General features: G+C 39.6%; 1 protein-coding gene across 2 annotated transcripts in view; it reads left to right on the top strand.

Moving 5' to 3' along the window:
• Positions 1-25,147, top strand: part of FNIP1 (folliculin interacting protein 1) — a 132,018-nt gene that overhangs the window by 70,778 nt on the left and 36,093 nt on the right. The window contains exons 4-10 of one of the 2 annotated variants that reach the window (XM_008254985.4): positions 5,192-5,292; positions 5,580-5,654; positions 7,821-7,912; positions 15,953-16,036; positions 17,311-17,382; positions 22,367-22,502; positions 24,561-24,762. In XM_008254985.4, the coding sequence (XP_008253207.3) occupies positions 5,192-5,292; positions 5,580-5,654; positions 7,821-7,912; positions 15,953-16,036; positions 17,311-17,382; positions 22,367-22,502; positions 24,561-24,762 (762 nt within the window). The remainder of the gene's footprint in view (positions 1-5,191; positions 5,293-5,579; positions 5,655-7,820; positions 7,913-15,952; positions 16,037-17,310; positions 17,383-22,366; positions 22,503-24,560; positions 24,763-25,147) is intronic. The other variant, XM_008254986.4, reaches the window with a different exon arrangement.

Raw genomic sequence — 25,147 nt, 5'->3', positions numbered from 1 at the left:
TTTAAATAGATGTTTAGGTCATTTCTTCCTTGATTATTTTATTACATAATTGCATTAGTTAGGAATTGCCCAGTAATACTCTCTTTTTTAAAAAAAGATTTATTTATAGGGGCTGGTGCCGTGGCTCACTTGGCTGATCTTCTGCCTGCGGCGCCGGAATCCTATATGGGCCCCGAGTTCTAGTCCTAGTTGCTCCTCTTCCAGTCCAACTCTCTGCTATGGCCCGGGAAGGCAGTGGAGGATGGCCCAAGTGCTTGGGCCCTGCACTCGCATGGGAGACCAGGAGGAAGCACCTGGCTCCTGGCTTCAGATCGGTGCAGTGCTCCAGCTGTGGTGGCCATTTGGGGGTTAAACCAATGGAAGGAAGACCTTTCTCTCTGTCTCTCCCTCTTACTGTCTGTAACCCTACCTGTCAAATAAATGAATAATCTTTTTTAAAAAAAGATTTATTTATTTACTTGAAAGAGTTACACAGGGAGAGATGGAGAGGCAGAGTGCGGGGTTGGGGGGGGAGTGTGTGTCTTCCATCCGCTGGTTCACTCTGCAGTTGGCTGCAACAGCTAGAGCTGCACCAATCGGAATCTGGGATCCAGGAGTTTCTTCTGTCTCCTATGTGGATGCCAGGACCCAAGGACTTGAGCCATTTTCTGTTGCTTCCCCAGGCCACAGCAGAGAGCTGGATAGGAAGTGGAGCATCTGGGACTTGAGCGGGCACCCATATGGGATGCCAGCACTGCAGGTGGCGGTTTTACCTGCTGTGCCACAGCACCACCTTCCTGTAATATTCTCTTAAAATAGTGGTTTAAACAAATTAGGGATTCTTTCTCTCACATGACAAGTCTGTAGATGTGCCGTCTAGTTGTGATGTAAGGGCTTTCAAGATGCCGTCAGAGACCAAGATTCCATTTTCTTTCTACTTCATCACGGTTAATGTGTACTTGCCTTGTGGTTGTAGTGTGGCCTATCTCTAGTGACTTCAGTTTATATATCATTGATCAGACATGTGTCAACTGCGTATAACCAGATAATTCTGAAAACTACTTTTCCCATTAGTCTTACTTACGAAGCATAGAAATGAACCTACATTTTCTATATTTTAGGTGAGACTGTTAAATGCAGGTTTTTTCAGTTGGGCACATCGATGCCCTGAGACAGATTGTACTTGAAAAAAAATCAAAAAACAAAGAATATTAGGAGATATTTTGTAAGAATTCAGTGACTTTTGCTATCATATATAAATAGCAACAGGTTTCTAGCTGTTTTTCTGAATCCTCTGAGGACAATTAAAAAATAATGGAAAGCTCTAACTTTAATCAAGAGTTCATTGAAAATGCAACCTTCTAATATTTACAGTAAGTATTATTTTTAAATTAAAAAAACTTTAAAAAGAATACTTCATGTGAGATATACCCTCTTAAATGTTTAACTGTACTATACATTGTTGTTGACGATATGTACAATGTGGTACAACAGGTTTCTTCTCTAGAGCTTATTCTGATTGCTTGACTGACACTTATTGCCCATTGATTGGTAATTCTCAATGTTTCCTCCCCTATCCTCCAGCCCTGGTAACCAACATTCTGTTATTTAATTCTATGAATTTGATTATTTTAGATACTCTTTAAGTGGAATTGTGGAAGTGTTTGTCTTTGTGGGACTTGTTTATTTCACTTAGCGTAATATCCTTAAGATTACCCATATTGTTGCACATTGCAGAATTTTCTTCTTTTTTAAGGCTGGACAGCATTGTATTATACACACACAGATAGACCATTTTCTCTATGCATTCATCTGTTGATGGACATTAAAGTTATTCCTGTATCTTGTCTGCAGTAAACATGAGAATGCTAGTATCTCTCTGAGGTCCTGATTTAATTCTTTGGGTAAATAAGCATGCTAGATCACATGGTAGTTCTACTTTAATGAGGAATTGCCATGCTGTTTTCTGTAACAGTTAAACCATTTTGCATTCCCGTCAGCAGTGTGCAAAGGTCCAGTTTCTTTTTTTTTTTTTTTTTTTTTTTTTTTTTTGACAGGCAGAGTGGACAGTGAGAGAGAGAGAGACAGAGAGAAAGGTCTTCCTTTGCCATTGGTTCACTCTCCAATGGCCGCCGCGCCCAGCGCACTGTGGCCAGTGCACTGCGCTGATCCGAAGGCAGGAGCCAGGTACTTATCCTGGTCTCCCATGCCGGGTGCAGGGCCCAAGCACTTGGGCCATCCTCCACTGCACTCCCTGGCCACATCAGAGAGCTGGCCTGGAAGGGGGGCAACCGGGACAGAATCTGGCGCCCCGACTGGGACTAGAACCCGGTGTGCCGGCGCTGCAAGGCGGAGGATTAGCCCAGTGAGCCGTGGCACTGGCAAAGGTCCAGTTTCTCCACATCCTTACTAACACTTGTTTTGTTTTTTGATAGCCAGCCTGAGAAGTGTGAGATATTTTGATTTGCAGTTCTCTGATACTAATATTGAAAATTACTGTTGTTTATTTGTGTGTCTTTGGATAAATGTCTGTTTTACTCACCTGATACTTTTAAAATCTGGTTATTATTTTTTTGCTGTAGTGTTGTAGGAGTTTGTTGTATATTTTTGGGATTAACCCCATATTGGATAGCTCACACCTGTTTTCTTATGTTCCATAGCTTGTTTGCTCTCCCTCTTAGCAGTTTCCTTTAATGTATAAAACTGTTTTCATTTGAGGTAGTCCCACTTCTCTGTTTCTGTTTTCTGTGTTTTTGATATTATGTTTGTGAGATCATTGCCAAAACCAGTTTCATGAAGCTTTTGTCCTATTTCTTCTTTTAGGAGTTTTATAGTGTCAAGTCTTATATTTAAGTCTTTAATCCATGTTGAGTTGATTTTTGATATGGTGTAAGGGTCCACTTTCATTCTTTTACATGTGGATATTCAGTTTCCTTACCTTTGATTAAAGAGATTCTCTCCCCCTACTCCATTGTCTATTTTATTTGAAAGTTGGAGTTACAGAGAGTGAAAGAGAGAGAGAGAGAGAGATCTTCCATCTGCTGGTTCACTCCTGAAATGGCTGCACTGGCCAGGGTTGGGCCAGGCTCAAGCCAGGAGCCAGGGGCCAGAAATTTCATTCTAGTCTCCCACATGAGTACCAGGGGCCCAAGTACTCGGGCTGTCTTCCACTGTTTTCCCAGGCACATTAGATGGGAGCTGGATCAGAAGTGGAGCAATCAGGACTGGAACTGGCACCCATATGGGATGCCAGTACTGCAGATGGTGACTTTTGCCGCTACGCCACAGCCCTGGCCCCTACACTGTGTGTTCTTAGCATCCTTGTTGAAAGTCAGTTGACCATATATGTGTGAATTCAGTTCTGGGCTCTTTGTTCTGTTCCATTGGTCTTTTTTTTTTTTTTTTTTTTTTTGACAGGCAGAGTGGACAGTGAGAGAGAGAGACAGAGAGAAAGGTCTTCCTTTTTGCCGTTGGTTCACCCTCCAATGGCCACCGCGGCCCGCGCGTTGCGGCCGGAGCACCGCGCTTGATCCGATGGCAGGAGCCAGGAGCCAGGTGCTTTTCCTGGTCTCCCATGGGGTGCAGGGCCCAAGCACCTGGGCCATCCTCCACTGCACTCCCTGGCCACGGCAGAGGGCTGGCCTGGAAGAGGGGCAACCGGGACAGGATCCGGCGCCCTGACCGGGACTAGAACCCGGTGTGCCGGCGCCGCTAGGCGGAGGATTAGCCTAGTGAGCCGCAGCGCCGGCCTGTTCCATTGGTCTTTATGTGTGTCTTTATGTCAGTACCATAATGTTTTGAGTACAGTAGCTTTGTGATGTATTTTGAAATTGAGAAGTGCAAATATTAATTTGTACTTTCCAGGGGTTGGTTTGGATATTTGTGGTCTTTTGTGGGCCTGTAAGAATTTTAAGAGGTTTTTCTATTTTTGTAAAAATGACCCTGGGATTTTGATGAACAGTGCATGGAATCTGTAGATCTCAAATAAATCTTTTTTCCAATAAAAAAAGATACAAATTGCCTCATTTGTGGATGCCTCTTTTGCACAGTAGTAATAGTCAGAATTATTCTTGTATGGATTACATTTACTGTTGCCCTGAAAAAATATTGCATATGTATAAGACTTGGTTAAGAATGTTCATATGACTGGCAAGCACTGTGACATAGTGTATCAGACTGCTGCTTGGGACCCTCACATCCTGTATTGGAGTGCCTGGGTTAGATTTCTGCCTCTGATCAGCTTCCTGCTAATGTAGACCATTGGGGACAGTGATGATGGTTGAAGTATTTGGTTTCTTGCCACCGATCTGGGAGACCTGGATGGAGTTCCTCGCTTCTGGCTTTGGCCGGACCCAGCTGTGGCTTTTGAGCCATTTGGGGAGTGAACCAGAGGATGGAAGGTGTCTCTCCCTCTCTCCCCCCTTCCCTCCCTTCCTCTCTCTCTCTCTCTCTCCCCCCTCCCTCTCCCTCTTCTCTCTCCCACCTTATCATCCCTCCCTGTCTCCCTCTCTCCTTCTTAATTGCTTTGCCTTTCAAATAATAAATAAATAAATAAACTTAAAGAAAAAAGAGTGTTCCTTTCAATATCAGTGGTAATAGTAAAAGCCTGGAAGTGGCTTTAGTATTCATAAATAAGGGGAAGTGTCTGATAAGCCATGCTGTTTTCATACAGTAAAATACTGTGTAGTTTTTTTAATAAACATATTTTTAAAGATTTATTTATTTGAAAAGCAAAGATAGAGAGAGAGAGAGATCTTCTACCCTCTGATTCACTTCCCAAATGGCCACAACAGCCAGGACAGGGCCATGCCAAAGCCAGGAGCCAGGAGCTTCAGCTGGGTCTCCCAGCATGGGTACAGGGGCCCAACTACTTGGGCCCTTTTCTGCTTCTTTTCTAGGCTCATTATCAGGGAGCTGGATCCTAAGCAGAGCAGCCAGGACTCCAACCAGTGTCCAAATGGGATGCAAGCACCACAGGCTTAACTGCCATAGTGCTGGCCCCCTGCTGTGTGGTTTTTAAAAGGAAGTTGTCTGTAATAGTGTTAGACCTACAAGACTTTGTAAATTGAAGAAAATGAAGTTACAAAACAGAATGTACAACATGGAATTAAAACTCTTTAAGTAGAATATAACAATTTTTTGGTAAATATATATTTGAAGAGTCATGGATTTTAAATTCTGAAAATTTGTTAATGCTATGGTTATTGTTCAGGGTTCTCGGTGCTCTTCTGATGCTAACATGCTTGGAGAGATGATGTTTGGCTCAGTAGCAATGAGCTACAAAGGGTCTACCTTAAAAATTCATCAGATCCGGTAAGTTTTCTGATTTTTTTAAAAAATGAAGCTATTTGTGGATATTCAGGGTTTTGGTTTTGTTTTGTTTTGTTTTTTGAAGAGGAGACAATTTCAAGTGATCTTCACCCAGTTTGAACAAGTCATATACTCAGTTTTCGATGTTCTCTAGTTTTAATTCTACTTTATGGCTCTTGTGTCTGTGCTCTGAAGTTTCTGTGACTTACGCTTTTTCATTTATAATAAATCTCAAAAGGTCACTGAGTTGTAGTTTTGATCTGTGTGTAACCTTCTCTTTTTCTTCATAGTTCCCCTCCACAGCTGATGCTCAGTAAGGTTTTTACTGCTCGCACTGGCAGCAGTATCTGTGGAAGTCTCAATACGTAAGTGCTTATGGATGGTGGGGGAACAGACTATTTTAAGATTGCTAAGTACAAAAATAACAAACTGCTTTCAGGATTGTAGCACAGATTTAGCTTTTCTGCCCTGCCTTCAGTTTGAAAGTTTAGAGAGGCAAGAGTGCATCCTCATTTGAGTTTAGTTGTAAAATAGGAGATGTGGTTTCTTTAATTTGCTGGAAGATATATCTATAATGAAAATGTTGACTGTTTCCATCTTAGCTTAACATTGCCAATTTTTAGTTTCATAGTTCTGTGCTCAGTATCTGTGGGGATATTCTCTTCAATTTTCAGCTTCTCTGCACAGTTAGCCCTGAAGACAGAAACAGTGTAGATCAGCCATATGGGTATTACACATAATACTTAGTGTAATGGCCACAGTGGTATTACATGTTGTTAATGCCAGAGTTTGAATAGCAAGACTGAAATAAGTGCAGACGTGTATCAGGATCATGAAGCCTGTGCCACAGTCTAACACATGAAGTACGAGGGTTTGGATTAGGTGGTAGTAGACCCCAAAGATGGATTCTGCAGTTGGCATGTTAGAAGTGGATTCACTAGCTAGTCAGCTGTCCCCATCAGAGGGATAACCCGAGTTCTCCAGAAGCAAGAGGCGGCAAGGAGACTGCTTGAGACAAGATAAATTCTTTTGAGTCCCCGCTAATTGTTAGTGCCTTAGAAAGAACTTCTGTTCTGAGGAGCTTTGCTAGCTAAATTTCTAATACCTGTAACTCTTTTCTTTTAGGAAGAAAACAAAGGAGGATATGTTCTTTAATTATTGTGGATACTAGGGAGCCAGTGTCTGTTCTGGCACAGCAGGCTAAGCTGCTGCTTGAGATGCCAGCATCCCATGTGGGAGTGATGGTTGAGCCCTGGCTGTGTTGATTTTCATCTTAGTTCACTGCTAATGTGCCTGGGAGGGCACTGGAGGATGGCCCAAGTACTTGAGCCCCTGCCACGCACATGGGAGACCAGGATGAAATTCCTGGCTCCTGGTTCTTGGCTTTCACCTGGCCCAGACCTTGCTCTTGCAGCCATTTTGGGAGTGAACCAGCAGATGGGAGACTTCTGTCAGCTTCCTCTCTCTCTGTTACTCTTAAAAAAAAACTGCAGACACTTAAAATATCTTGATGATAAAAATACTGATTTTTAAAAGTTTTACAAAAGCAGAAACTAAAGACCCTGATTGGCATCTCCTTTTTCAGCTTTTTCATCTGTTTCTTCATCTTTTCTAAGACTTTTTTTTCCCTCAAGATTATTTATTTGAAAGGCAGAGTCACAGAGAGAAAGGGAAAGACAGAGAGAAAAAGAGGTCTTCCATCTGCTGGCTCACTCCCCAAATGGTTGCAAGAGCAAGATCTGCTCCAAATCAGAGCCAGGAACCAGGAGTCAGGCACTCTATCCTGGTCTCCCCCATGGGTGGCAGGGGCCCGTTCTCTGCTTTCCCAGGCGCAGTAGCTAGAAGCTGGATTGAAAACGGAGGAATCAGGACTTGAACTGGCACTTATATGGAATGCTGCCATTGCATGCTGTGGCTCAAAAATGAGAGGGCCAAAGCTGGGAGCTGGAAATTCAGTCTTGGTCTCCCATGTGGGTAGCATGAACTCACTGACTTGAGCCATCACTTCCCTATAGGCCATTTTTAACATGTGGTCTAAAGGTAGTTCTTAGATATTTGGATGATAATGATGGTAAACATGCCCCCCCCCCCTATATATTTAAAAAATATTTTCAGGTCCAAAATACAAGGGAAAGCTTTGATTGTAGTTTAACTCATGGTTAGCAACTTTTTTTTTTTTATCTGTAAAGGGCAAGATAATAAATATTTTTGACTTTATGACCCAATGGTCTATTAAGAGTTCCTCAACCCTGCCACTGTAGCATTAAAGCAACAAAAAACAATATATTACATGAATGGAAATGGCTGTGTTCCAGTAATTTTTTTTCACTCAGAGATAGCAGATTGATAATTTGCCAAGCCCTGATTTAAATGCTTAGTTATCATTAATAATTGTTATCATTAATTGTTTGTAGTACTAATACAGCAATGTAAAACTTAAGTGTTTTGCACTTAAAATTTCATTGAGTTGTACAAAGGATTGCCATTGAAAACATAAAATGAATGTAGAATTTTTTTTTCCCTCTCCGTAGGCTGCAAGACAGTCTTGAATTCATCAATCAGGACAATAATACATTAAAGGCTGATAATAACACAGTTATTAATGGACTACTAGGAAATATAGGTAAATAGTACTTTGACTTTTATAAGTTTAAAAATGTTAACAGTTTAGTAAGTTTTGAAGTTATTTCATAATGATGTACATCTGGTGGTATGAGACCAAAGAATTTCAAATGCTGTAAGTGGAAAAGGCATTCAAATTGAAAGTATGTATAATAGTTGCATTAGTTGGAAAACATTTTTCATATATTAGGACGTAATACTTTGTATCTGAAAAAATGCTAAAGATACGTCTAATTTGTCTGGGTGGTTTTTTGGTACTTTTTTTAAAAAAAGATTTATTTATTTTACTTGAAAGGCAGAGTTACAGAAAGTGAGGGGGAGAGAGAGAGAGCTTCCACCCGCTAATTCATTCCCCAAATGACCACAATGGCTAGGCCGAAGCCAGAAGCTTTTTCTGAGTCTCCCACATGGGTGAAGGAGCCCATGCGTTTGGGCCATCCTTTGCTGCTCTCCCTGGATTGGAAGTGGAGCATCCAGGAATTAAACTGGTGCCCACATGGGCTGTGCTGATGTTGCAGGTGGCAGCTTAGCCTGGTATGCCATGGTGCCGGCCCTGGTTTTGTTTTTAAATTTGTTGTATCTTTAAAAGGTACTGTCATTGATATGAAAAGCCCCTTACTGGCATTCTTTAAATATTTCTAAAGAAAACTCATAATATACCATCTTTCTCTCTTCCCTAAAAATAAAAGTCATTTTAAGTGGTACTCATTTTTTAACCAGTAATTCAGATGAACAATTATGAAAATTTGGTGTTTCTTAAAAGATTTTCTAGAATGTCACCTTATTTAATAATTTGGTGAGCTGATTAGTGTTATTTGAGTTCAACATTTTTAATTGAAAAACTGTTTCTAGAATTTCTTTCCTTTGTCTAGAAAACTGGACCAAATTGCTGCTAACCATATTTGCAGTGCATGAATAGATGTAGTAGTTCAAGGGATGGACAGCAGTTAGGATAGTATGAATATTTCTCTCATTCCTTGTTTAGTAAGAAATTTTATTTTTATGAAGATTTATTCATTCATTCATTCATTCAAAATCCAGTCACAGAGAGAGGAGTAGAGGCAGCTGGTTCACTCCCCAAATGGCCAGAATGGCCAGGGGTGGTCCACACCGAAGCCGAGAACCAGGAATCTGGGTCTCCCACATGGGTGCAGGGTCCCAAGTACTTGGGCCATCTTCTGCTGCTTTCCCAGGTGCATCAGCAGGGAGCTACATCAGAAGTAGAGCAGCTGGGACCCAAACCATTGCCCATATGGGATGCTGGCATTGTAGGTGGCAGGTTAACCCACTATACCACCACACCAGCCCTAAGAACTTCTCTTTATAATTAATTTTAATAAATATTTATTAGTTGTATGTATTAATAGGAAACAGTTTTTCTTCTGACTTGAACAGTATAATATTCCAGTTATTTTATATAATTGATGTTTATTCAAATGAGCAACCATTTATTAAGCACCTAATGTGGGTTGGTCTTTGTGTTAGGCACATACTTAACATGTGTGTTTTATAGAAAAATAGAAGTTCCATCTTAACTCGCTTGATTAATTCATTGATTTTAGTAGAGTGAAAATATGACAAAGAAGTAACTGAATCATATTTCTTTATAATTTGACACTTTAAGCTTCACAGAGCCTATTAAAAGCTGTTCATTTTAATAATACAAATCTATTATCACTTATAAATTATACTGCAGAGCAGTGATGGGGAACTTTTTTTCTGCCAATGGTCATTTATATATTTATAACATTTATTCTTGGGCCTTACGGAATTATCAACTGTAAAATTAGCCTGCTGTAGATTTATTGCATTTTCTGTCCTGACTGTAGTTCCTTTGGCAGGACCAGACAAAATGATTATGTGAACCTTATGCAGCCTGTGGGCTGGATGTTCTCCATCCCTGCTATAGAGACCAAACATAATCACCCTTTTGATATAGTAGAAAGATAATCGGTTTACATTTGAGTTTAAATAATGAGCATTTACTTGCACACTCTGAAGAGTGAATCAAGGGTATTTGAAACCCCGTCCTTTAACTTTTCAGTTATGCAGTCATTGAGTATTGTAGAGTACCTGTAGTAGTCCATGTGCTCTGCTGGCCCTAAATATTCAGAGGTGACTCATATGCAGTTTTGCCTCAGTGGGTTTATAGTTAGAGCGAGTCAGAAAAATAACAGAAGACTTGCATTACTGTATTTTTACTACAGTTAATATTTCCTGTGTACTTACTGTAGTATAGTGTAGTAAATTCTTTTTTTTAATTATATGCTTATTTTTTTTAAAGATTTATTTTATTTATTTGAAAGAGTTACAGAGAGGTAGAGACAGAGAGAGAGGTCTTCCATCTGCTGGTTCACTCCCCAGATGGCCGCAATGGCTGGAGCTGCGCCAATCCAAAGCCAGGAGCCAGGAGCTTCTTCCAGGTTTCCCATGTAGGTGCAGGGGCCCACGGACTTGGGCCATCTTCTACTGCTTTCCCAGGCCATAGAAGAGAGCTGGATTGGAAGAGGAGCAGCCTGGACTAGAACCACTGGCCATATGGGATCCTGGCACTTCATGCCAGGGCATTAACCCACTGCACCACAGCGCTGGCCCCATGTAGTAAATTCTTTAATGGAGTTAAAAGGAAGGTGTGATGAAAATGAGGAGAAGCACCTATTTTAGTCCTAGAGAGTGTTCCTTGAGGACATGATGCCTAAGCTTGAAGGATTACATAGACCTGGTAGAAGGACATCACAGATTGTGAAGAGAATGTGAATAAATTAATGCGGATGGCACACAGAGTAGGAGTAAAAGAAATGAAAAGAAATGAAGAATTAATTGAGCAAGAGTGAGATCACAAGGGACACTGTAAGTTACACTCAGGAATTTGAATTTGTGCTTTGTGCAGTTGGGTTCCTGTGCTGATGTGCTAGTTTGGGTTCTCCACCTCTTACTTTTTGTTTTTTTCCCCACCTGTTTTATTTTTTTTAAAACACATAACAGTACAGTATTAAATATGCAAGGATTTTGTTAGAGGAAATGACTGAAAGAAAATGAGGAGGGAGCTGGGAAGGGCTGGGAGATGAGTAGAACCCTAAGGGGAAGAGAGAAGGATAAAGGTGGGTGAAACTGGCTCAGCTTGCTCTCTAGTCAAAGGAAAGTTTCTCAAGTCCGTTGGAAAGTCTTTGAGTCAAAGTTGGCTGTCGGAAGTTTCCCGTGTCTCCCCAAAATGGACCTGCCTTATTACTTACTGTGTTTGTTTAGTCATCAGCCAGAGAAGTGTATGAGCTATGTATGAGCTGTGAGCTATGTGGCCTTGCACAAATGTGTCAGTGGTTTCCTGAACATGATGGCATGAGTTCTTAGTTAAAAAAATCAAAAAGCTCCTTGAGAGTGGAGATGTTCTAGGTGCATTCTAAGGCTGCCAGAGAGTAGTTTTCAGAATATCATCAGATCAGATTTGTTTCTGCTAAAGAATATTCTGACTGCAGTAGGAATGATTAAAGTAAGAAAGCGAGAATGAGAAAAGATCCATATTAGAAGACTGCTATGGTAGTTCAAGTGACATATAATGGTGGCCTAGAGTAAGGATGTGTTAGTGAGGATAGAGAATTGTTAAGAGATTCATTAAGAAATAGTGAACTGGAGTAAGTAATCAGATAGGGGAGGTAAGAGAAGAGGAATCAAGGATGGTACTTTGCTATTTGGTTGTATAATTGCATGGAGACTGGTGCTATTCACTGACGATCAGAATAGAATTTAGAATTATGACTTGAGGTTTAGGCATGGTGAATTGGAAGTGTTGGTGGTATATTCAAGTGAAGGTATTCATTATAGGTGTATTTTTATAAAAGCTCTTGTAACTTAAAAACTCATGAAGTAGTTTTCTCACTTGCATAAAGTCGAAAAGGTTGATCCTTATTGATGAATAGTTTTTCTCCTGTCTTTTCTTTGGGTTCTGCCATCTTAGCATGTGGTATCTAAGGTTGTGCTCCGCTGCATCAAACCAATGGAATGAGATCGCATCTGAGAAAAGGCATGTCCCCTTCATAACCACATCAGCCTGAAAGTGACATAGGTCACTTTTGTTCATATTCCCTTGGTGAGAAGTAATCACACCTACCTTAGGGGATTTAAGAAACACAGTCCTGTTTCCCAGAAACTACTTCATATTATTGAAGGGGCAGCACAACACTTTGTTGGAAAGTTGGCTTCATCTGCCATGGATTTCAGAATCATTAGTGCACACATGGTAATTGAAAGCATAGGAATAGATGAGATGAGCTGGGAAATGTAAAGAATGAAAAGGAAAGATTGTTGAAGATGGAGCCCTGAGAGTACAGATTCATAGAAGGGCTAGGAGAAGAAAATCACACATAGACTAACAAGAACTGTAAAGTGGGCCGGCGCCGCGGCTCACTGGGCTAATCCTCCGCCTTGCGGCGCCGGCACACCGGGTTCTAGTCCCGGTCGGGGCGCCGGATCCTGTCCCGGTTGCCCCTCTTCCACGCCAGCCCTCTGCTGTGGCCAGGGAGTGCAGTGGAGGATGGCCCAGGTGCTTGGGCCCTGCACCCCATGGGAGACCAGGAGAAGCACCTGGCTCCTGGCTCCTGCCATCGGATCAGCGCGGTGCGCCGGCTGCAGCGCGCTGTCCGCGGCGGCCATTGGAGGGTGAACCAACGGCAAAAGGAAGACCTTTCTCTCTGTCTCTCTCTCTCACTGTCCACTCTGCCTGTCAAAAAAACAAAAACAAAAAAAAAAAAACTGTAAAGTGTTTATAGGAACAGGGAGGGGGACGATTTACAGTGTATGTACAGTAGTCTCTCCTTTATCCATGGGCGTAAGCCTCTCAGTGAATGCCTGAAATGATAGATTATTACAGAACCCTATAGGAACATCGTTTCTTCCAGTATGTACATACCCATGATAAATTTTTTTTTGACAGGCAGAGTTAGACAGTGAGAGAGAGAGAGAAAGGTCTTCCTTCCGTTGGTTCACCCTCCAAATGGCTGTTATGGCCTGAGCGCTGCGCCGATCCGAAACCAGGAGCCAGGTTCTTCCTCCTGGTCTCCCATGTGGGTGCAGGGCCCAAGCACCTGGGCCATCCTCCACTACACTCCCTGGCCACAGCAGAGAGCTGGACTGGAAGAGGAGCAACCGGGGCAGAATCTCGCGCCCCAACCGGGACTAGAACTCGGGGTGCCGGCGCTGCAGGTGGAGGACTAGCCTAGTGAGCCGTGGCGCCGGCCATGATGAAGTTTTGGTTTCTGAATTAGGCACGGTAAGGGATTAACAACAATAGGTAATAATGAACAGCATAGAGTATACTGTAATAGAAGTTCTGTGAATGTGGCTGCCTCTCTCAAAATAGCTTATTGTACTGTACTTGCCCTGCTTGTTGATCATGGGTAATGGAGACCTTTGAAGTAGATAATGGGGACTGCTGTAATTAACATTCAATACTGTTGTAGGGTAATAAAAAATAGTATGAGCTTCATTAAACAAAAAGTTTTCCTGTGGCCTAGGTTAGCAGTTTCACTAGGGGTAGTAGAAGGCAGAACTGAGAAGAGACTCAGGTTAATCTTTTTTCAAAGATGCAAGCAGTTTACAAACTTTTTGGTTTCAGGACCCCTTTCTACACTTGGAAATTATTAAAGACTGCAGACAACTTTGCTTATGTGGGTTATAATTATTTATGTATACATATTGTACAAGCTGAACATCCCTAATCCAAACATTCCAAATCCAAAATATTCCAAAATCTAAAATTGTGTTATTTTTGACATGACACCATGGGTGGAAAATTTGAACATTATAAAATATTGTTTTATGTACAAGAGCATTAGAAGAATTATTGCATAAAATTATGTTTATGCCATGTGTATAAGGTATATATGAAAAAGGAATTGAAAATAATTTAACATGGAGATTGTGTTTGGACTTGGATACCATCTTCAAGGTGTCTCATGTGCATAACACATAATCTAGACAACCTGCATCCCATATTGGAGTGACTGAGTTCGATGTGAATTAGGAATTAAAACTGGGGGCTGGCATTATGGCATAGCAGGTTAAGCCTCCACCTGCTATGCCAGATTCCCATGTGGGTGCTGGTTCAAGTCCTGACTGTTTCAATTCTGATTCAGCTCTCTGCTGATTTGTCTGGAAAAGCAGCAGAAGATGGCCCAAGTCCTTGGGCCCCTTCATCTGTATGGGACACTTGGAAGAAGCTCTGGGTTCCTGGCTTTGGCCTGGCTCAGCCCTGGCCATTGCAGCTATTTGGGGAGTGAACCTGTAGATGCAAAATGCAAGATTCTCTCTCTCTCTCTTTCTCTCTCTTTAGTTCTGCCTTTTAAATAAATTTTTAAAAAGTCTTAAAAAAGAAAACCCTGAAAAAGATTTTAAAAAGGTTTATTTGGTAATTTTTAAAAAATACCCCTTTTATAACCCTTTTCATGTTAACATAAGTAATGTATTTTATGAAATAATTTTTTCAAGGGAAATAAAACTTAGAAGAGTAACATTGTTTTAGGTTTTTTTCCAAGTCTCTTTAATATTTGGCTTCATAGAAGACATCTGGATTCTCATATTTGCTCCAAGATTCAATCTTTTTCAATATGTTATTTTGGTTGAAATGTGTCAGGAAAATGCTGTCACAGATATGTAGTTGGAAAATGAGGACCTCACAGACCTGAAAGAAATCTTACGAATTGCCAGAGATCCTGAATTGTCAGATTAGCTATTTGGGAGAAAGAAGAGAATTGACTGTGTTTAAATGTTGATGAGAAAGGGAAGTTACAAGAAAGATGAGATTAAAGGTAGATGTGATAATTGGTAGAGGGAAGGTTTGTTTGTTTTTTTTTTTTTTTTTTTTTTTTTTTTTAAAGAAGAATGAGGATTTGGGATCCTATCATATAATTAGGTTTGGAAGAGAAGGAGGTACTTCAGAAGTTAAGTCACTAGCTCATCGTTAGTCCTGAATAACACTACCTGTTACTGCTTGGCTTAAGGAAGGAGGCCAGGATGAGTGAGAATTTAAGTTTAGAGGGAAAGTGATAGGAAAAGGAAGGTTCTCATCTGGTACACATGTATGCATGTGCATACTCTAGGAAACAAAGTTGTATGCTGGAAACAAGTGGGTAGGGAAAGAATTTAAGGAAGTGGCTAAGTTTTGAATTAACTAGAGGGAAAGTAAGCTTAAGGAGAAATCAAGAAAGAGTTGCTCATTGAGACATGGAAAGATTGTGGCAACTGCACTATAGTTATGTAAATTATTACAAAAAGATAATATCTAATTGCAGTTTGAAAAAAAAAAATGTACCCCTTTAAACCAGAAGGCTCCCTATTCTCTTTTAGGTATGCCTCCTACATGGTTATTTAAACTCAATTGATTAAACATGACTAACAGGTAACCTGGTTGCTTGCTTCCAGGCCGTAATGCCATTTTTGGGTCTTCAGACTGCTTTTATCTTCTGTTGGTCAAGTGTGTGACAGCCACTTCTCCTGGATGCCAGGGAGTTTGACCCTGATGGGCTGTGCTGACATTCCTGCTTCTGTTCCTTTGTAGCTTATCACTAGCTTAGAAAAAATTGTCTTTATACTTATTTGTCAATAAGATTGTTTTTATGTATTTGCTCCCTGTTATATGCTGTATGCCAAGTGCATAGGTGGTTTTCTCCTTGCTGTAATTTTAGAAAATACTGTAATCTTAAAACTAACTTTTAAAAATAAGTTTATTTGGCAAATGCAAAATTATATAGACAGGTTACTGTGCTTTTTTTGAATATTTTATAGCATTGAACATTTACAATAATTTTACCTCATATAGTAGAAGCTTATTTCTGTTGTATACAGATTTGTTGATAAATAGACATGAAATTGTTATTTGACATATACCGTAACCAAAAGGGAACTATCTGTTTCAAAAAGGGAAGCCATCCTGAATTACTCAAGTTTCCATCCATATCTGTTGGTCTGTTCTTTTGCTCTCTTTTTCCTGACACAGTGTGGCTTCTCTAACAGCCCTCTTTCCTGTGTATTTTACGTTTTTGCCATGTAGGTCTTTCACAGTTCTGCAGCCCCAGGCGGGCATTCTCTGAGCAGGGTCCGCTCCGACTGATCAGGAGCGCCTCTTTCTTTGCAGGTTTGCCATGTGCTGTGTGGGTAGACTAGCTGGTGTGCCCCAGCGGCTAGAATCTGTAGTTCAACTGTGGAAACAAGAGAGTATATATAAGTGCAGTATGGGAGACTTTGGCTAAAAAAACATTGCTTGGGAAGTATAAAACTTACTTTTTTTTCCCTACTTAGTATGTTATTAAAGTTTCCAGAAACTGAGATATCAGTGAAATTAAATGTTTATGAAATTCCAGTTTCTCATGTCTCAGATGATTTTAACTCTAGAATCTTAAACCAAAATTTAATATGAATATTATTTCTTAAAATACCATGTGGAGTTTTTAATGTGACACTGTCTTGTTTCCATGGCTTGAGTAGCTTTTGTACCATATTTCACCAGTTGGAGAAATACCCTATTATTATTGTAAAATTTCTGATCTACACTATTCCATAAGAGCAATTTTTCTTGGAGCTAAGATTTAGATGAACAAGCACCATTATAACGCTCTTTGAAAAGGCGTATATATTTGTTTATATCATTGCCTTGATTGTAGAGTAGGTCTTCCTGCTTGTAAATACAGTTTTCGGATGGTACTCCATGGTTTTACACATTTCACATAGAAATACCTAGCATTGTAACATTCTGGTAGAAATTATCAGAATATAAATAAATTTACTTGTAATTTTTCTGTTTGGTATCTATGTTGCCCTTCTCATTTTGATTAATGTTTACTTATAAATATTAGATATGAACAACACCTTTATTTTAAAAAATATAAAAAATAAGTAAAAGATATTAGCAATTTTGTTATCTAGAAATACCTTTAATTTTTAATTAAGATCACAGTATTCAAACATGTCTCAAAATTCATTTAAAAATTTTTACATTTATTATATTTGTCTAAAAATTGATACAAGCAGAGTCAGACAAATGAATCATGATGTACCCATTATGTAGACCCAGCAACCATCATTCATGCTGTTCTAAAGCTTGTGTTTTTCAAAATGTTAAATGATATTGTAAATATTATTTTGAATATGATTCTCAAATACAAATTTTGGTCACCCTTTTCATCTTTAGATATTGTTTCATAGGTTATTTTTGTACTATATGTGAATGCTTCAGATATCTCTCAAAGCTTGTTCAACTGAGTAATAGCTCATGGTGTTGGGCTGGTGTCATGCTGTTGGAAAAGAGGAATGCATTCAGATGAGCATGATTTGATTGGATGTTTTATGAAGGAGCAATGTCACTTGAATAGCAGTATATTTTATAACTTTCAGTTCTCTCTTGATTCACAGTTCACAGCAACCCAATGGACATGCCTGGAAGAGAGCTGAATGAGGACAGAGACAGTGGCATAGCACGCTCTGGTAATACCAGATTCATGAGTTAATATTTTTAATAAGTTCACTGTTTTTTTAATAAGTTAACTGGTTTCAATTTTATTGATCCTGCTTTCATTATCTAATTGTATGTATATAATTTGTTCATATCGTTAATAGCCTTACTAGAGAATTGCAGAAAGAGTAAAGGAAAGTCTCCTAAATTTAACATTTTTCATGTTTACTATTAAGTGTGCCTGATGGAATATGGCCAGAATGAATATATGGTGGCTTAGAATTAACCACTACTAGAGAAAAGTTTTATTTGAGAGACTATTTAGAAATCATAGAAGACACATTTGCTTCTATCTGTTTGCTAGTGATTAGGGTTTAAACTGTCAGATTTTTTGCCCAGAACAGCTTAGATATTTTGAACCAGTGCTATACATATTTCTTGCAAATACAGACTTTTCTAAAAATTTGTGTGCTAATAAACATTTGTTGAAACATGCTGAAGATGAAAAAAAAAAAAAAGGGTAGAGCCCAGATTCTGCCCTTAAGGAAGGCAAAAGCAGAGTCTACCAGGAGAGGAGATGGGAAAATCATCATAGTTCATTGTGTGATGTGTTCTAGAGAAAGGGCACCTAATTTAGCCTGGTTAGAGGCAGGGTAACAGCAATGCTTTATACAGGGATGATACTTGAGTTTTGTCTTTTTTTTTTTTTTTTTGACAGAGTGGATAGTGAGAGAGAGACAGAGAGAAAGGTCTTCCTTTTTTTTGCCATTGGTTCACCCTCCAATGGCCGCCACGGCTGGCACGCTGCGGCCGGCGCACCGTGCTGATCCGAAGGCAGGAGCCAGGTGCTTCTCCTGGTCTCCCTTGGGGTGCAGGGCCCAAGCACTTGGGCCATCCTCCACTGCCTTCCTGGGCCACAGCAGAGAGCTGGCCTGGAAGAGGGACAACTGGGAAAGAATCCGGTGCCCCGACCGGGACTAGAACCCAGTGTGCCGGCACCGCTAGGTAGAGGATTAGCCTATTGAGCCGCGGCGCTGGCCTGAGGTTTTTTTTTTTTTTTTTTTTTTTATCTTTTATTTAATGAATATAAATTTCCAAAGTACGACTCATGGGTTACAATGGCTTCCCCCCCCATACCGTCCCTCCCACCCACAACCCTCCCCTTTTCCACTCCCTCTCCCCTTCCATTCACATCAAGATTCATTTTCGATTATCTTAATATACAGAAGATCAGCTTAGTATACCTTAAGTAAGGATTTCAACAGCTTGCTCCTACACAGAAACATAAAGTGAAAAATAATAGATGATTTTTTTTTAAATGATGGTGAAATCAGATCAGACCTATTGTCATGTTTAATCCCAGTGAGAGTCAAGTTGGGAATTGATAATTTCTTTTTTTTTTTTTTTTTTTTACAGAAGATCAGTTTAGTGTACATTAAGTAAAGATTTCAATCGTTTGCACCCCCGTAGAAACACAAAGTGAAATATACTGTTTGAGTACTCGTTATAGCATTAAGCCTCAGTGTACAGCACATTAAGGACAGAGATCCTACATGAGGAGTAAGTGCACAGTGACTCCTGTTGTTGACTTTACAAATTGACACTCCTGTTTATGGCATCAGTAATCTCCCTATGCACCAGTCATGAGTTTCCAAGGCTATGGAAGCCCCTTGAGTTCTCCGACTCTTATCTTGTTTAGACACGGTCATAGTCAAAGTGGAGGTTCTCTCCTCCCTTCAGAGAAAGGCACCTCCCTCTTTGAAGACCTGTTCTTTCCACTGGGATCTCACTCACAGAGATCTTTTTGCCAGAGTGTCTTGGCTTTCCATGCCTGAAATACTCTCATGGGCTTTTCAGCCAGATCCGAGTGCCTTTAGGGCTGATTCTGAGGCCAGAGTGCTGGCCTGAGTTTTGTCTTAAGAAGTAAATAGGAGTTATCCGAAGAAAGGCATAGAAAAAAAGGCATTTTTTTTTTAGATAAAAGTATTTGTTGGGGCCCAGAGGTCAGTGTATATGAAAGGAGGAGTAATCATAGGTTTGAAATGCTGTTGGAAATATAAAACTTACTTCTCTGTAGTTATCCCCATGTGTTGTTGCATTATATGGCTCTGTTGTCCAGATTGCTTTTGATTTAGTTTTAGTAGAAATGAAAGTCAAATCTTACCACATATTGTAATCCCTGGGTGTGTATCATAATAACATGGAGAAGTTTCCCAAAATTTTTTCAGATGCCTAAACTCTGCTTCCAGAAACCCTGATTTAACTTAGAGAAGTGCATGGGCATCTTTTTTTTAGAAACATCAAAATGAAAAACTCAACACCTGAATCTCAGGGACAGCTAGGATTGAGAACCACTACTTTTATAGGAAGAGTTTGCATTTTTCAAATGATGTCATCCTTTTTTTATTTTTTTAAAGATTTATTTATTTATTTTAAAAATCAGAGAGAAAGAGGTTGAGATTGATCATCTGTCTGGTGGGTTCACTGCTAGTTGGCTGCAACAGCCAGTGCCAGGCCAGGCCAGAGCCAGGAGTGGGTGGCAGGGGCTCAAACACTTCGGCTACCCTCAGCTGCTTGTCCCAGGCCATAAGCTGGGAGCTGGATAGGAAGTGTTCCAGGCAGGACACTAACTGCTGCCCATGGCTTTAGCCATTACAACATAATGCTAGCTCCCTCATCCTTATTTTCTAATTGAGTTTGTTATTTTTGTTTTTAAGAATCTAGAGTCAAGCCTGTTGGTTCTGTGTAACCTACAGATTTACTCTATATTCTCTGCTGTAGCAGGATTTTTTTTAATGATTTTTAAATTGATAGATAAAATTGTATTTATTATATGCATACGTGATGTCTTGAAGCACTTACATACTGTGAAATGATTGAATTAGCTAATTGACGTATGCATTGCCTCATATACCTACATCTACTCTTGTAGCATTCCTCAAAAATACAGTATATCACAGTTTCTTGTAGTCAACATGCTGTTGGGTAGATCTCTTGAACTTAATGCAAGGAATAAGTGATGGGAATTTAGATGTCATTCTATTCAAGATTTAAGAAGTGACACATTCATTTCTCTATACTTCTTTTTTTCCAACTGTAAGTTGAAGGACGAGGCTAAACTGATCTGTAATGCTGTTTCAGGTCATTAAATTCACATATACCTTTTAAGTTAATTGTGTTTTCTTTTTAAAATAGAGTTTACTTAATATAGAAAATATTAAAATGTATTTTTTCTAAATATAGAGTAGCATTTTATTTTTCATTGAATTTATTCCCAGATTAGTTGTACATACCCAACTTTACTACCGAGTTTTACAATGCTAATTGATGAAATGTGGGCTTTTCAGAAAGATAGCTTAGAATGTATCCATCAGTGGTCCACATGGTTGCAGAGCACAGAAAGCTTTGCCTTTTGTCATTGAATTTGATACAGCTTAAATGAATAAATCTTGATGACAATATCTCAGTTTTTAGTTCTAGTATCCAAAGCATTTATCATCTGGCATGTACCTTTTTTTTTAAAGTTTTCATGTATTTATTTGAGAGGTAGAATTACAGACAGAGGAGAGAAAGAAAGGTCTTCATCTGCTGGTTCACTCCCCAGATGGCCATAACGGCTGGAGCTGAGCCAATCCAAAGCCAGGAGCCAGGAGCTTCTTCCGGGTCTCCTGTGCAGGTGCAGGGGCCCAAGCACTTGGGGTGTCTTCTATTGCTTTCCCGGGCTGTGACAGAGAGCTAGATCAGAAGAGGAGTAGCTGGGACATGAACTGGTGCCCATATGGGATTCTGGTGCGCCAGACAGAGGCTTAGCCTGATATGCCACAGCGCCAGTCCCAGCATGTATCCTTTTATAAATAATACTTCCCTGTTTTGATCACAGATTTTCAGTATGTGGTTGTAATCATGAAGTTGAAAATGAAAAATATTGCCAAACTAAAATATGCCTGAATAGCACATGTTATCCTCTCTAGGTCCTGCTTGGGGGGAGTTACGGGAGGATCTCTAATCTTAGTTAAAAATAAAGTGTTATAGTACTCCCTACCCCAAGGCAAGAGACAGGTCTTCTGGAGTTTGGAGAAAGATTTTGCAAAGGGAGTAATCCCTACACCTGGGAATTTAGCAGTTCTAATTTGAACTACTGGAATTTGTGTGTCACCTTTGAATGCTCCAGAGAGCAATCTATAGCATCTTCTCATTTTGGGAGTTTGGTAGTGATAAACTTGACTCCCTAGGCATACATAATCTGGGAGTACTTGTACATAATCTCTTTGAATGACTGTAGCTCAAGTGTAGTTCTTGTTCTTAAAATTCATCTGCTTTATTGAGTTTGAATAGCGTCAAATTCCCTGTAATTTAAGGACTAAAACAATTTAGCTAAGTTAGGTGGTGGTCTGGTGCACAAAGAAATACCTTGTTGAACAGTAGCGTTTGCTTTTGGATAAAGTGGAATTCTCTTAGAGTGGAATCTCCTGGTCTCTGGCCAGTACACTGTTAACATGTTATTTATCTCCTCTGAGACCTTACTCTGAGAATGAGGTGTTTTTCACTATTAAAAAATTATTTATTTATTTAAACAGAGGGAGCAGGAAGCAGAGAGAGCATGTATGTGCGCTCCCATGAGAGAGAGTGAGTGGGCGTGCTCCTGCACTGCTATGTGCTGGCTGACTCCTTAGTTGCCCCCATCCGCCAGGGCTGGGCCGGGAACTCAGTCTGGATCTCTCACACGGGAGGCAGGAACTGAATTGCTGGAGCCATCCCTGCTGCCTCCCAGATTCTCCATTAGCAGGAAGCTGGAGTCAGGAGCCAGAGCCCAGTGGTTTAATCCAAATACACCTTTGTGGGACGACAGGCGTCTTCACTGCTAGGTCAACCACCTCAACCTAATGTATTTTTTAATGGAAATTTTAGAGGCTCCTGATGCAAATGAAAATTTCAGTCACTTTCTTCTTTAATTTGTTGAAAACAAAGTTGCCAATTAACAACTTACACATTATGCTTGTTTTTCTGACTTAACAGCATCTCTCAGCAGCTTGCTTATCACTCCATTTCCCTCTCCAAACTCCTCCCTTACTCGGAGTTGTGCTAGCAGCTACCAGCGACGTTGGCGCCGCAGCCAAACAACAAGTTTGGAAAATGGGGTATTTCCTAGATGGTAAGTTGGAATGTAAACAGGTTTGAATAGTTCCTTAAATCCAATTTTAATGTGATTTTTTAGAGCCTGAACTTGTAATTTGTGCATTTAAAGTCTGGAACTGAAAACTTACAAAACTTACTAAATTTTCTTAGTGTTGTAAGTTATACAAATAATTTACCATTTTATTCATTTTTAGTTGCAAGGAGTATTGGCATTAAAGAACCTCCATTGTTGTATATGGTTCTGACTCCAGAACTTTTTCATATTACCAAACTGAAATTCTGTACCCATTTCACTCCCTGTTCCTTTTTCCCTTCCTCTTTATACCACTTTTCTGTCTCTCTGATTTGACTACTATAGGTGCTTTATATAAGTACAGTTTTCCCATAATGTCTTCAAGACTCATCCATCTTGTTGCATGTGTCAGAAATTCATTACTTTTTTTTTTTTTTTTTTTTTTTTTTTTTTTGACAGGCAGAGTGGACAGTGAGAGAGAGAGACAGAGAGAAAGGTCTGCCATTGTCGTAGGTTCACCCTCCAATGGCCGCCGCGGCCGGTGCACCGCGCTGATCCGATGGCAGGAGCCAGGTACTTATCCTGGTCTCCCTTGGGGTGCAGGGCCCAAGCACTTGGGCCATCCTCCACTGCACTCCCAGGCCACAGCAGAGAGCTGGCCTGGAAGAGGAGCAACCGGGACAGAATCCGGTGCCCCGACCGGGACTAGAACCCAGTGTGCCGGCGCTGCAAGGCAGAGGATTAGCCTAGTGAGCCACGGTGCCAGCCGTCATTACTTTTTTACCACATTTTGTTTATCCATTCATATGTTGATGGACATTCAGACATTCATCAATTGATGGACATTCCATCTTTTGGCTATTGTGAATACCGCTGCTGTGAATAGGAGTATATAGATCTCTGATAGAATACCTGTGCTCAGTTCTTTGGGGTACATACTCAGAAGCCAAATTGCTGGATCATGCAATAATTCCATTTTTTTGAGGAGTTTCACTGCTTTCCATGGTGTCTGCACCATCTTATATCCCCCCCACCCCTCACAGTATAAGGGTTCTAGTTTGTCCACATTGTCACTAATATGTGTTATTCTCTTTTTTTAAGAAAAATTAATATTATATACCTATGTATACCTATACTAATTGTCATGAAAGGTTTTTTTTTAATTGTGGTTTTCATTTCTATTTTCCTAATGATTAGTGATGTTGAACATCTCTTCGGGTGTTTATTGGACATTTATATATCTTCTTCGATAAATGACTGCTTCAGTTCTTTGTCCAGTTTTTATTTGAGTTTGCTTGTTTTTGTTGTTGAGTTGTGAGAGTTCTTACATATTTTGGATGTTAACTCCTTGTCATATATATTGTTTTCAAATAGCATCTCCCATTCCATGGCTTGCTTTTGCCCTGTTGATAATGTCTTTTTATGTATAACATTTTAAATTTTTATATAGTCTAATTTATGTATTTTTTTTGCCTGTACCTTTTATATTATATTCAAGAAACCATTTCCAAGTTCAATATCATGAAGCTTTTACCCTTTGTTTTCTTCTAGGAATTTTATGTTTAGCTTCTTGATCCATGCAGTGCATGTTTTGATATTTCAGTTTTTCAGGTTTCTAGTTTTGCAAATTAATGTTTTTTAGAAACATCTTATTTTCTCGTTTACTCACTCCCTCTATTCCTTCTCCTGATTTAATTCTTAGAATCAAAAGGAAATCAAGAAGATCCTAGGACAATGAAGAGATTTTATCAGAGTCATTTTATAAATCTAGGAATTCATAGGCTTCAGAATTGAGTATGAGTTGGGACTTTCTGCTTCTTTAGCAACTTCTAATTTGGTGAAACAGTTTGCACTCTGTTTAGTAAACTTTTCTGTGAAAAATGTGAGCATGGAAGAATAGCTAATGATTTCTCAGAAAAAAATATATAGTTGATATGAAATATTAGATGTATTTCATAAAATAGCAACAGACTTTTAGCTTGTTTACATTTAATGAGCAAGAAGATTGAATTGTTAAGTCAATTAATTTCATTTTTTAACATGAAAAATTTTATTTTCAAGGTCTATAGAAGAAAGTTTTAATCTGTCAGATGAAAGCTGTGGCCCCAACCCAGGAATTGTGAGGAAAAAGAAAATTGCAATTGGGGTAATCTTTTCACTGTCCAAAGATGAAGATGAAAATAACAAATTTAATGAATTCTTTTTTTCACATTTTCCTCTGTTTGAGAGCCACATGAACAAATTAAAGAGTGCAATAGAACAGGTAAGCATAGTTATTTACATCTTAAAATTATTTTTATCTTTTTTTCTTTGCATTTTATTCTTCTGATTAAGCAGTATGTTTATAGGCAATGTGTGAATGCTCTACAAAGTGCTGTGTAAGGTGCAAATGTATTCAGCCCTTTTTAAGGAGTTTACTGCCTAATAAAAGATTTAAGTCATTGATTTATTCAATCAAAAAATGAATATATGAGACACTGCAAAGTAGCAAGCCCTATTCAAATAAACAACACTTCTGACCTCGTGGGACAGCAGATCAACCAATGTCCATCTGTTATTTTAGATATTTTTTTTTTTGACAGGCAGAGTGGACAGTGAGAGAGAGAGAGACAGAGAGAAAGGTCTTCCTTTGCCGTTGGTTCACCCTC

The sequence above is a fragment of the Oryctolagus cuniculus genome, chromosome 6, assembly GCF_964237555.1.
Source record: "Oryctolagus cuniculus chromosome 6, mOryCun1.1, whole genome shotgun sequence".
In the NCBI taxonomy this organism is placed as follows: Eukaryota; Metazoa; Chordata; class Mammalia; order Lagomorpha; family Leporidae; genus Oryctolagus; species Oryctolagus cuniculus.
The sequence above is the reverse complement of the archived record's forward strand: the minus strand, read 5'-3'. Positions and strand labels throughout refer to the sequence as shown.